General features: G+C 43.3%; 1 protein-coding gene and 1 long non-coding RNA gene across 2 annotated transcripts in view; one reads left to right on the top strand and one right to left on the bottom strand.

Moving 5' to 3' along the window:
- LOC111818096 overlaps window positions 1-1,055 on the top strand; it is a 28,752-nt gene extending 27,697 nt beyond the window's left edge. Inside the window, exon 4 of the long non-coding RNA XR_002822170.1 lies at window positions 986-1,055. This is a non-coding gene — a long non-coding RNA (uncharacterized LOC111818096). The remainder of the gene's footprint in view (window positions 1-985) is intronic.
- Window positions 1-12,500, bottom strand: part of Srrm4 (serine/arginine repetitive matrix 4) — a 167,863-nt gene that overhangs the window by 30,826 nt on the left and 124,537 nt on the right. The window contains exons 2-5 of the mRNA XM_004636238.1: window positions 11,815-11,958; window positions 5,969-6,055; window positions 3,858-3,929; window positions 1,102-1,128 (exon numbers count right to left, since the gene is read on the bottom strand). Of these exons, the coding sequence (XP_004636295.1) occupies window positions 1,102-1,128; window positions 3,858-3,929; window positions 5,969-6,055; window positions 11,815-11,958 (330 nt within the window). The remainder of the gene's footprint in view (window positions 1-1,101; window positions 1,129-3,857; window positions 3,930-5,968; window positions 6,056-11,814; window positions 11,959-12,500) is intronic.

Raw genomic sequence — 12,500 nt, 5'->3', positions numbered from 1 at the left:
CTGTGTATTCATATTTTTTTTTTAAATTTCTGAGCCAGAGAGCCAGGTTATGGATAGGATAGATTATGAAAAATCAGGGTTACAGGTAATCAAATGAGGTCCAAAAAGGTGAATGCTATTTTGGTACTTCAAGCCAGACAGGCTTCAGAGGGTCGCTCAGAAGTCAGCAGTGTCTTGGGAAGAGGAAAGCATTTTCACTCAGTGGCTTCACACCTTGAAGTTAGCCAAAGGCAGTGTCTCCTCATTGAGTCCCAGCCCCAGCCACAGAACAGCGCAGGACTTCCCGAAAGATCAGAGTCCAATCCCAGCTCTGCTGCTTATTTGACAACTTACTTGTCTTCTCTAAGACCCAGTTTACTGATCTGTGAAGTAGGGCCATTGTTCAGGCTGCAGAACTGAGTGGATGTATGACACTGGCAATTGCTGTTTATGTATTCAATGAGTGACAGGGCTTCAAATTCGGCAAATTACCGTAACCTGCGGCCACTGCTACTTAGGAAGCTGCCGATACCTGTCCTGATCCTGTCTGATAGATTAGAATGTGAAGCTTGGTGTTGATGGCATCTAGCTGTATGGTCATTCCTGCTACAATGCCTGTCTTAGGCTCAGTTTCCCCATGTGCCTGTCTCTGTAATTGATGAGAGTCAGATGCATGCATAGGAAGAAGGGGCTTGGTGCAGAGTCTGCTTTGCAATGAGGCTCCCATAGGTGAAAACTTTATTTATGTTCACTTGGTGTTTCCAATACATCAGGAGTTGGTCTCTGTGTCTCTGACTGGCTCTTGGAAAGTTCAGGTGGAGTGATGGAACAGGTGTTCTGCATATGCCTCAGCTTGAGATTTCAAAGAGGAGTAAAACAGACTCAGGCAGAGCGAAGGGGGGCATATTCAGAGGGATGAATTCAGGGACAATCACCAAGCCCAGTGGAAGTTAAAAGCTGGCCTAGAAAATTCACAGACAAATAACTGTGTCTTTTTTTTTTATAGAAACTGAGGCCAAGGAACACAAAGATGGAGACTGAGATCTAATCCAGGAAGCTGCCCAAAGCCTGGCCAGGTAAGATGAAAGCTGAACAAGTAGCAAGAGTTTGCAAGATTCTTACCTGTGCCTTCTTTTCTTGGAGAATGACCTGATTGAAGAGAAAAGCGAGTGGGGTAAGGAAGGAGAGAAGCAAAGACAGAGGGAGAAAGAGAAGGAGAGAAAAGAGGGATGGAAGAAAAGGAAGGGAGGAGGAGGAAAGAAGGGAAGGAAGACAATAAATATGGATAAGTTTGGGACTCTGCTTGTGGCAGGAAGGCATCACTGTGCTTGGGATTAAGCTAACTAGGGATCAGGTCATATAGGATACCTAGGGATCAGGTCATGTAGGATACCTATGGGTCAGGTCACGTAGGATGCCTAGGGATCAGGCCATGTAGGATGCCTAGGGATCAGGCCACGTAGGATGCCTAGGGATCAGGCCATGTAGGATGCCTAGGGATCAGGTTATGTAGCCAATCTTCCTCCTCTATCAGATTTTAAAGAATATGGAGATGACATATTATTGATTTTCATATTGAATATTCAGGCTAAATCTGGCCAATGCTCTAATCCTTTCTCAAAATTGTCAGCAAGCCTGTCCTGGATGAGGCTGGATGAGTGGACTATAAAAGAATCCTCTGCCTCCTCTTCTCTCTCATCTCTCTTCCTTATTGTGGAATATTTCATTCTCCTCCTCCTCCTTCTCCTCCTCCTCTTCATCACAACCACCATCATGATGAGACTCCCTGCTTCTCACTGTGTGCTGGGTTCTGCATTATGCATCCATCACACACAATCTTATTTAATCTTTCCTCAGACTCTACAGAGCACTACCAACAAATATCTTCCCAGACAAAAATACTGAAGCTCACCTGTGTGTTGGTGAGCTGCCCATGGTCATACTTTCCCCAGTAGAGGTTCTACTCATTTTTCAGAGCTACCTTCACTCTCCTCACTGAGCATTCCCTAGCATTTTTTTAGTCCCTCCCCCTGACCGATACCTCCTCTTTGTTCCCTCAATCTCCAGGAGAGTTTCTAAACTTATTCTTATCAGAGACCAGTCTTCTGCCCATTACCATCACCAGTTTTCCGCACTAGGGCATGAGCAATTTGGGAGTAGGAGCTGGGTTTTGGTCACTGTTTCTTTTTGGGTTCTGGAATCTTTATTCATGGTACTATGAGGGCTCAGTAAATAGATATGAAAAATGAGATTTTTGCAAAAACAGCTCTCAAACTCTGTTACTTGAGAGAGGAAAAAGATCCATGCTTCCCCTATTCCTAGATCCACTTTTAAGAAAAAAAGTCAACCATCATTAACCAAGTATGGTATGAAACTGGAGAAGCTGGATCAGGAGCAGGGAGATGCTTAACAGGTGAGGGCTTGGGAAGGACATGTGCTAGTATTCCCCATCATCTTTGTCTTATGAAGCTCCAACACTTTGACTGCTGCAGTGGGCAGAAAAGGTCTATTTATAACCTTGTGGCAAATTTCTTTTTCATAAGAAGAAACTCTTTGTTGAGAGGCCACCTGGCTTCCAGGATCCTCATATTGAAAAGTCGCTCAAACTGGTATGGATCATTCAGCCTTGGAAGATGATAAAATGTCTACACTCATAGGCATGGCATTGACTCTACTACTATGGACCTCTGTAGAAAGATTTCTGATACTAAATCAATAAGATATCACTAATTTCCCTATCTCTTGTATTCATTCACCAATCTTGCCATCTCTTGTATGAACCCCGAACTCAGAAAACATCCATAGAAAAGTCTGTACAAGCAATGGAAATGACCAGTGAGATCTGAGTTCAAGGCATTTGAGCAATACAGGCCAAGAGAACACCAACCCTTGACTTGGGAAAAGCCACACTGGAGACCCTCTGAAGTAGGCATTAGATGCAGAGGGAAAACCCAGTGATATCTTACCTTTGGTTCCATGGTTAGTTGTGTAAATCATTCACAATACAAGTAGTAGAATTAGAAGGCAAAAAGAAGCAAAATAAAATATAAGCAACCCTTTCCTATTATCCGTAGCTAACTAGTGGGCTTGGGAAATGTGTGTCAGAGAGAACAGGCTGGAATGCTGCCCCTTCTGAATGCACAGTAGCTACTTGGTGTCAGGTGATGGCTGCCTATGGGAAATAGCCCATGAAGACAGAGTTTTCTGTACAGAGGAACTGTGACACCAGATTTTCCCACTGCAAAGTCTCCCAAGTATAACATGGCCTATGAAACATGACTAGAGCCCCCTGGTGGCTTATGTCTTAGCGCCCCCATCACTATCTTCCAGTTCATTATGCCCTGCTCCCTCATTGAAAAGGGTGGGCCATCTAAGCATCCATATTTTCCAACATGACAATATGATCCAGCCTACTATGAAGCAGATGCCCGCCCCCTTACCATGAGAAGCCTCTGCTTGGGAATTTGGAATGTGGAACAACATAGGGAGTTCAGGGTCTGCTTGTGGGTTGACCTACAACATGGAGAGATGGGACAGGGAGTGACCTTGTCCCCTCACATGGACCAGGAAGCAGAGGAAAACCCTGGATGCTGTTTGACTTCTACAAGCTCTTTACTCTTTGGTCCCTGTCCCCCACACAGGCATGATTGGTCCCTGGGTCTCTCCTGGCTTCTTCCCCCCTTCTGGCTCCAGGTAGCTTTAGGTACCTTTGGTCCTCCCAAATATAGTCCTAATTTCAAGACACAAATAAACAACAAAATATTGATACAGTAAATGCCCTACATAAATGGCATGAGAAGCTTCCAAATGACCTTTTGATGCGCCCACCTCTATCCAACCTGGGTCAACTCCATCTGCAGAGGGGAAGAGGGCAATACCTGCGTCGCTTATGCTTCTTGGAACTTTTCTTCTTCTTTTTCTTGACAGGTGATGGACTATAGGATGGGGACCTGTAGAGAGGAAGACATACTTCACAGGGAGGCTTCTAGAATCATTCCAGCAACCCCTATCCAGGATCTTGGCTCTTTGAGAACCACCCATCAAGGGTCATTTCAGTACTGACAGTAGTTTGCATTTGTCTTAAACATTACCATATAGTTTATATTCAGTATTTTATCTAATCCTTCCATGAACTTGTTAGATAGGTAAAATTGCAACCCTCTATTTTTAGACAATGAAAGTAAGGTCTGGAGAAGTGAAATGACCTTCCTAAAGATGCAGAGCTAAGAGCTGGTTGAGCTGGGATTTGAGGGGAAATCTCTCATCTTAAGGAGTTTGCTCTCTTGGCCTGCTACGGCCCTCTTTACATATTCGGTGGGTCTCCCCTCTACCTCACTCTGATAAGACTTATCTATTTGATAAGGCTAATTCCCTGGACAAGCTCCCACCAAGTGGTCATAGCATAGCTGCTTAGGTATCTGAGCGAAAAGCTGCCATGAGCTCTCGGTGACGGCTCAGTAACCCAAGCTTCAATTCTGAGTCTATCACCATCAGACAGAGTCACCTTGGGCACCCGACAGCTGGTCTCTAGGTCTGTTCCTCTCCCCGGTGACAAAAGATCAGGATTGGGATGGATGTTGCAAACTCAATGCCCATGGGAACCTCTCCAAAACACACAGCAGGCTTGGTGGAAGACTGCCGGGAGTGGTGGGGGCTGCAAGGTTCCAGGGAGCACCTGACCAGAGAGGGGCAGCTGCTTCTCCGATCAACCTAGTGTCTGGTGTGGGAATGTGGGCCTTGGATTTCCAAAGTATCTGCCTTTTCATTGGAAACCTCCAGAAATCCAAAATTTTATATGAAATCGTCTGTTTTTTAAATGTCAGCCACTAACTAAAAAGAAAAAAAGAAAAACGGTTTGCAGGTCAAACACAGTGTGTCATCAGAGAGAACTGGCTGGGGAAGAACTTGTCCCTTAAGGGATCAAAGCGTCTGCCCCTAAATATGTGCTCGGTGAACATTACTGAATGAAAAGCTGGTGAATCCTAAAGATCTGTTTCCTTCTTTGAACTACCAATTCCTAAAACCAGGAAACTCAAGCCACGTGCTTGAGTTTATTTCCTACCATACAATGGCTGGAACTCAGAGTCCTCATTCGAGTCCTCTCTGGGTCCACTTTGGACTTGTCCTTTTAGAATTGGACTAATGGGGTGTCCAGGGAGCAGGGTTCCGGAAAACCTAGCGTTGAAGCCAAAATGGTCCCGACGTTGCTCTCTGCTGCCCCCTGCAGGTTTCTGTAAACACTGCGCCCAAGGCTTTATGGGATGCTTAGCTGGAAGCCCTAGATAGGGGGCTAAATCCTAGCCCTCTGGGGCTGAAAAGCTGAGACATGTTTTTAGTCTAGTGAGTGACAACCCACAAGCAAAGCTCAAAATATTTCATAATGCAAGAAGTTGAAAAGGAGTGTTGTATAGAAAAAGAATGTATAGAGCACAATATAGCCACCAACTGCCAAATAATACGAAGCCCACCCATCATTCTCTAGGCATTTAACCTGTAGGTGGGGGCAGTGGAAACAACCTGAGAACCCGGGAGTCAAATCCTACAGACTATGGCCGTCTCTCTGAGTCCTTCCTTTCTCATCGCTATAATTGTTGCCTGGTAGATCCTGGTCAGGAGTAAAAAGATAATACAGATAAAAAGTGCTTAGCATAATCCTTTGCACTAAGCCAAGTACTCAAAAAAAAAAAAAAATTCAGCATTTGTGGTAATGACTCCACTCCACATTAAATAGTCATTTACTATGTGCTCGGCACTGTGACAGCTGTTTCTGCATCCACTTCTCAACGAATGCTCACAAAACCCCAAGTGGCAACTACAGTATTTTGTAGAGAAGGAAAAAGACCCAGAGAAATGAAGTCCAAGGCCATGCAGCTAGTTACAAGGCATATAGGGGATCTGAACCCAAAAGGGGAGACAATGTTGGACTTCAGAAGCAGTATTATTTGTCCCCCTTGTGTCTTTAAGGTTTCCTCTCCTCTTTTGAGCTCACCTCCTTCTCTTCTTCCGGGTTGATTTTTTCTTTTTCTTCTTCCCCCTGGAGGAAGGCGGTGGAGTCAAGTCTCTGTCCCGGGAGGCACTGTGGAGAGCAATACATGTGGCATCAGAGGGCCAAAGGTTCCCCAGCCTGGGACTCTTGCAGCCTAGGAAGGAGGAGGACCCAGCTCCGTGCAGGGTGAGGGACCCACAGTGAGTCCCTAATTAGCACCTCCTGGCTGACTCGGTCACATTTTAGATTAACTGCCTCAAATAAAGGCTTAGTGTCAACCCAATGAGAAAGGACACTGTATGTTACCCAAACACCAATTGATTATTTAAAACAGAGTTGTAGAGGTTAACTACTTCTTAATAGATTTATTATTGAATTTGCAAATGGCTCACCTTGGTAAATAAATCACTTTTTAAATAATTAATTGGCAGTTCAGCCCCTTCCCTCCCGGATCCATCCTGTCTGTAGTTCCTGTTGGAAATTTAATAGGAACTGGAAAGTATGTTAAGTAGCAACTGATTATTAAAAGTGTATTTGCCAAGGTCTCATGTAATGAGATACCTATCTTATATCACTTACGGAGCCTCAAAAAAACTGCTCTTCAGGAATAATTATTTCTTGTTAAATTAAATTCAAATGCTCAGGCTGTAGTTAAATGAAGTCAAGTTATCTTCTTTTATAATTGGGGCAGGCTCCAGGGATTTTTTTTTTTTTTAAAAAAACATTATGCCATAGCAAAGAGAGATGATTTGGGATAAAAAATTGTGAGGGATTGAAGCATGCCTACTCAGTTGAACCTTATGGGAAAGCATATCATTAATAATGTTGTCACGGTTTTAATAGCAGCTAACCTAGTACATATGCATTCGTCTGTAAAGAGTCTTATGTGTTTTGATATTCATAAAAAAGTCTTGAGGGTGGTATTTTTGCTGTCTCATTTTACAGATGAAGAAAACCTGATTCAGAAAGTTGAACTGACTCATCTATGACCACAGAATTAAGAATTATCTGAACTGAGGGTCGGCCAAATAGCTCAGCGGATTAAAGCACCTGCAAGCAGGTGCAGGAGCCGGGAGTTCGATCCCCAGGCCTGCTGTGCTGGCCCCACCCCCCAGGGCAAGCTGACACGGCAACTGAGACAGGGTGTGGTGGTGCGCGCCTGTAATCCCAGCTCGTGGGAGGCTGTAAACAGGCGTATCACTACAAATCCAATCCAGTAGTGAGACTCTAAACACCCTGTAGACCCTTCCCTAAAATTAAAAAAAAAAAAAAAAAAAGAATTATCTGAACTGAGACTGATACCTAGGAGATTTGTGCCCTGAAAGCGTCCTCAGAAAACCAGCTGCTTTCTTAAACTTGTTTGTGTGGTCAAAGCTAGAAATTACCCAACTCCTTAGAAATCATCATAAAATGCTTCCATATTTAATTTTATTATAAAAATTGGGTCAGTAGGATCAACAGAAAAATGAGAAGATCTTTTAATCTCCAGTAAGTGTATGTGTGTGTATATATATATATATATATATATGTTATATATTATATGTTACATATTATATATACAATACATATATATGTACATATACATACCTATGCATATATAATACTTCCAATAGAGTCACTTATAGCAGGTTAAAAAATAAGTATTGAAAAGGCCGGGGAGATGGCTCAGTGGAATAAGCGCTTCCCTGGCAAGCGCAAGGGTCTGAGTTCAATCCCCGGTTCCACAAAAAAAAAAAAAAAAAAAAAAAAAAAAAAGTATTGTAGGAATGAAATACCTAACTACTTAATCCCATTTACACAAAGAATGGTGCCCATAGCCAGGAAGCAAGCAGGGCTGCTTCAAAGAAATGTGGTGGGCCACTTTCAGATTTTTTTCTCCAAAGAGTGCTTGACAGAGAGCAAGAGTCTAATAAATATCTGTCAAGTGACCAAATGAGGGATGAATGGAGAAGTAATTTAGCTACTTGTTCAACGGTCATGTTCATATGCACATTCCCCAGTGCAGCAGCTGCCAGGAATTGGAAAAGAAAAAAAAAAGGGAGAAATACTTAAGAAAACAAGTTTAAAAGGTATTTAAATTATGTCTTGTAAAATGTAGAAAGATTTCCCACTGTTTTAGTCAAGTATTCTTAGCTTCTGTACCCCACAGTTCCAGGGGAGCCTAATTTGAGAACCACTATCTGAGAATTAGCTTTAAGTTATGGAGAAACACTGAGAAGGTTGTTAAATTTGGACAGATTTGCAGTACATGAGGTAATTAATCCACTCTTTCAGTAATTCCTGAATTTCCTTGCCCTGTTATTCGCTTCTTCTACTTCTTCCCCCTGTACTAGTTCTCCTACGTGTGTACCATGGAGTGTTGGAGAGGGCTTGCTCATGGCTCACAATACCATGGGCGTGTGTGTAGAGGTTCCACAAGCAATCAGTGCTTGTGTGTGCTGTGGTGACAGGTACAACGGTTGAGTACAGTGATTATTGACAGGTGGAGTGGGCAAAGGATAAGTGTGCATGGATGACAGTATTCAGTGGTTATATACTGTAGTAGTGCACTGGTTATGTATGCAGGGATTATTCATGTGTTGGAGTTAAATCAAGAATAATCCCCATGGATGTGGTGACACACACCTGTAATCCCAGCTCTTGGGAAGGTGAAGCAAGAAGATTGCTGTCACTTTGAGGTTAGCCTAAGCTACATAGTGAGTTCAGGACTGGTCTGAACTAAATAGTGAGACCCTGTCTTTAAAAAAAAAAAAAAGAAAGAATTACCCCCAAAACTCTCAAGCCCTCAGAAGTGGGGCTTTGGGGAGGAGGTGGGTGGCTGATTCAGGAGTGTGTTGCTGCAATGGTGGATTCACCTCCTGGTGAGCTCAGAGGCTGAGTGTGTTGGGAGGTGGGTCCTGATCAGAACAGGTGGCTCACTGGGGCTGTGACCTGGAAAGGTGTATTTGCCTTTCCGGCTCCCTCCTTTTCCCTCTACTTCCTGGGTGCCATGACCTGAGCCAGGCCCTCCCACCTCATCATCCCAGCCTGGAAGCCTGCCAGCCATGGAATGGACCCACTGAAACCGCGAGCTGAAATCAGCAACCCCTGTGAATTGTGGGTGTTGGGTGTCTCAGTGCTGAAAAGGAGATTACTCTGCAGATTCAATACACAGCGGAGAAGAGTGCAGTAGGGACCATGTAGCAGTGGGGGGTACTGACTCCAGAACCTGATGAACCGATTCAAAGTTTGGTTCTTCTCTGAGTTTAATTTTCATCATCTAAAAGTTGAAAATAAGATGTGGTTGCGGTATCGTAAGTCGTTTCCAGGAATAAGGAGCTGACTTGTGGGATGGGCTGTGGCCCATCAGAGTGTGTTTACAGGCAGAGGGTCTTTTGTTACAGTCATGCGCCACATAAGGACCTTTCGATCAGTGCCGGAGAGTGGTCTCATTAGATGATAATGGAGCTGAAAAACTCCTATTGACTGGTGACATCAGCAAGACGCATTACTCGTGTGTGTGTGTGTGTGTGTGTGTGTGTGTGTGTGTACCGATGTCAACAACCCACCATGCTGCCAGGTATACAGAAGTACAACTCCTACAATTATATATACTATAATAATATTTGACAATGAGAACAAATTACTGTTTAGGGACATATGTATTCACTACACTATATGTTTATCTTTAGAATGTATTCCATTTAGAAAAAGAAAGTTGTACTGCAAAACTGTATGCTGTGTTAGGCCAACACAACCCCGTAATTTTATATTTACCTCGATTTTTTTTCTTGTGACTGATTTACTCTTGTGCTCTTCTACCAGCATGGCCCCACTAGAGCCTGAGTGTGTGGAGGATGTATCACCTACATTTGTGTAAGGCACCCTGGCATGTTCCCACAATGTTGAAAACTTTCAAATACTAATTAATCACAATGTATCCTTGTCATTAAGTGATGCATGACTGTAGTATATTTACGATTTTTATTATGACTATTAATATTATTATCATCATTCTTGTGATTTTGTAACACATCAAAGAGTCAGTCACAGATAGAAGGGATTAGGAGGCCCGGGTGCTGTGTAACCGTGTTGACAATATGGCAGCAATTTTCAGATTTCGTGTCCAGAATGGCTTCCTGAGACTCCAACTATGATTTTTTAAGACCTTCCAATGCTCTAGATCCACCACAGGGACCTGTGTGTTGCCTGACCTGATTTAACCCTCTCCATGCCCTTGAGAGTGAGATTCTAATATTCCCTCTTTATAGTTATGAAAACTGAAGCCCAGTGAGAATGGAGAGTATTCCCATGTGCATTCAGTGGTAGAGTTCAAATGCAAACACAAGGCTCTGCCATACACAGACTTTCCTCAGGCCATCCTAGGAGATGTCGTCTTAAACGTTCAAAAATCCCCTTCCTCCTCTCTGCTCTCTCCACCTCCCTCAGCCTCTTACAGAAACAGCTCTCTCCCCGTTTCCATATCCTGTTCAGATATTGAACTTCACTTCTGAAGAGCTGGCCCAATTTAACTGTTTCTCCTTCATTAAAACCAAAGCCAACAGTTGAGACAACATGGGCTGAGGGTCGGTGAGGGGGTTGGGAGTGAGAGCCACAACTTAATCAGTGACAGCTACTCTGCCCTCAAAATTCATTTAACTAGGAGGTCTCTGTTCATAAGCCTCTGGGGTCTATGAACCTCCTAAAATACTATGCAGAATTTTAAGGGTGTTCTTGGAGCACTAAACATTTTTTTTTTCCTGGAGGTAACACCCACAGCTTCCATCTAATTCCCAGGTAGATACTCAGAGTGGTTTTAAACCTCTCTGCCTTAGTAAATCAAGAGCTCCAGGACGGAAGGAGAGAATTTAAGCCATGGTCACGGTCCTCAGGCTAATCTCAGTCCTGCTACCAATTACCCTAAGTTTCCTCATCTCTAAAATGGCTTCAGTGCTCTCTGACATCCCATCAGGAAGCAGGACTCCAGATTCATTTTCAGCCTGTCAGCAGGGTTAAGTACAGACTCTGAGCACATGAGCATGGTGGGTTTCTAGGGAAACGGACGTCAGGCTTTAATCCAGCTGATGAAGCTGCATTATAAAGATAGTATATTCAGATTCTGCACAGGTCAAAAACATGCCATGTCTCTCTATGTATGACCAACAAAATTGTAACGTAGAAGGAAGTAAAGAGGCTGAGCTTTCATTAGCATCTACAGGACAATGTGGTGGGTGTTAGTCTAGGGTTTAAGATCAAAGAGACTAGAGCTCAAAGCTTCACTTTGCTACTTACAGACTGCCATATATTGGACAAGTCAGCTCTCGCCTCTCGGAGCATCAGTAAGATGCTGTGTCATCAGTTGCCAGCACTGTATTTAATAAATACAGGTATCCAAAAAGTGGTGGGTGAAGAACTGAACTAAGGAATGAATACAAAGATCTGAATCCAGGAGGCAAATCTGGGCTGAATTATGATTTAGGAATCAAAGGCTAGTAGAATCATTAAAATGGAGGGGAGTTCTTTCATTTAAGGTGGTGGTCAACGAGCTCTGACAATGAGTCAAACGTGGCCTGCTTCCTGTCTTTATAAATAAAGTTTTATTGGAACTCAGTATGCCTGTTTGCATAATACGTACAGTAGATTTTGCACCACAACTACAAAGTTGAGTAGTTGTGACAGGGACCATCAGGTCTACAGATTTGAAATACTTACTGGCCCATCGTAGAAAAAAATTACTAATCTTGATTTAAGGATATGAAAGAGGAACTTGTAAAAGAGAGAAGAGGAGTGGTCAGAAAGGCAAACGTCATTACTGCATCTTCAACTTGAACTCTTCCACTGGAGTGGAGCGTAAGGGAACAGCATCTCACCTGTGTGCTCTGGCAAGGCCCAGTTCCCGACAGGCCTTGTCTCTTTCCCAGCTGTTGGTGCCCAAGGCCTCAGTGGCCAGACGTTGGCTCAGCTTTTCTGATCCACCTTGGGCTGGGACCATGGGGATGCCGTGAGTCTCTGTCCTACAAGTGAAAAAATAAGGAGGCAAAGTGTTAGGATATACAGACATACTGTCCATTTAATATTCACTCTATTATTGTTCAGTTTCCTTTACAATTAGCCTTCAGATTACTTTGGCTAATTGCCACTGAGTGGAGTGAGGTACCATTTGCAATTCAAGGCAATCAAACCAGCTCTCTTTTCTTTTGCCACAGTGACCATGAATGTTTTCTCTTCAGAAAGGTGACGCTCCCTGATGAAGCAGAGAAGCCAACCATCCACACTTTACAAGAGAGAAATAAACCTTAGATTAAGCTATTCACATTTCAGGGTTTCTTTGTTACTGCAGGATTTCTTACACCCTATCCTGGAAACAACCAAGAAATGCTGGGAACCGGCATTTCATTTTCTTTCTCAATATACAATTATAGGCCTGAGCTTGATACCCTTAGCTCAAAGGACATTTTGCCACTTCTATTGCATTTTTTTGCTTTATCTCTGCCTTCTTATCTCTAGTTTCACTTTTTGAGGTTTCATTTATCTGTAGTCAGCTGAGAATCTCTCT

Source organism: Octodon degus, unplaced genomic scaffold (assembly GCF_000260255.1).
Source record: "Octodon degus isolate 3935 unplaced genomic scaffold, OctDeg1.0 scaffold00079, whole genome shotgun sequence".
Classification (NCBI taxonomy): Eukaryota; Metazoa; Chordata; class Mammalia; order Rodentia; family Octodontidae; genus Octodon; species Octodon degus.
Note: the sequence above shows the minus strand (reverse complement) of the source record. Positions and strands in the feature narration are given on the sequence as shown.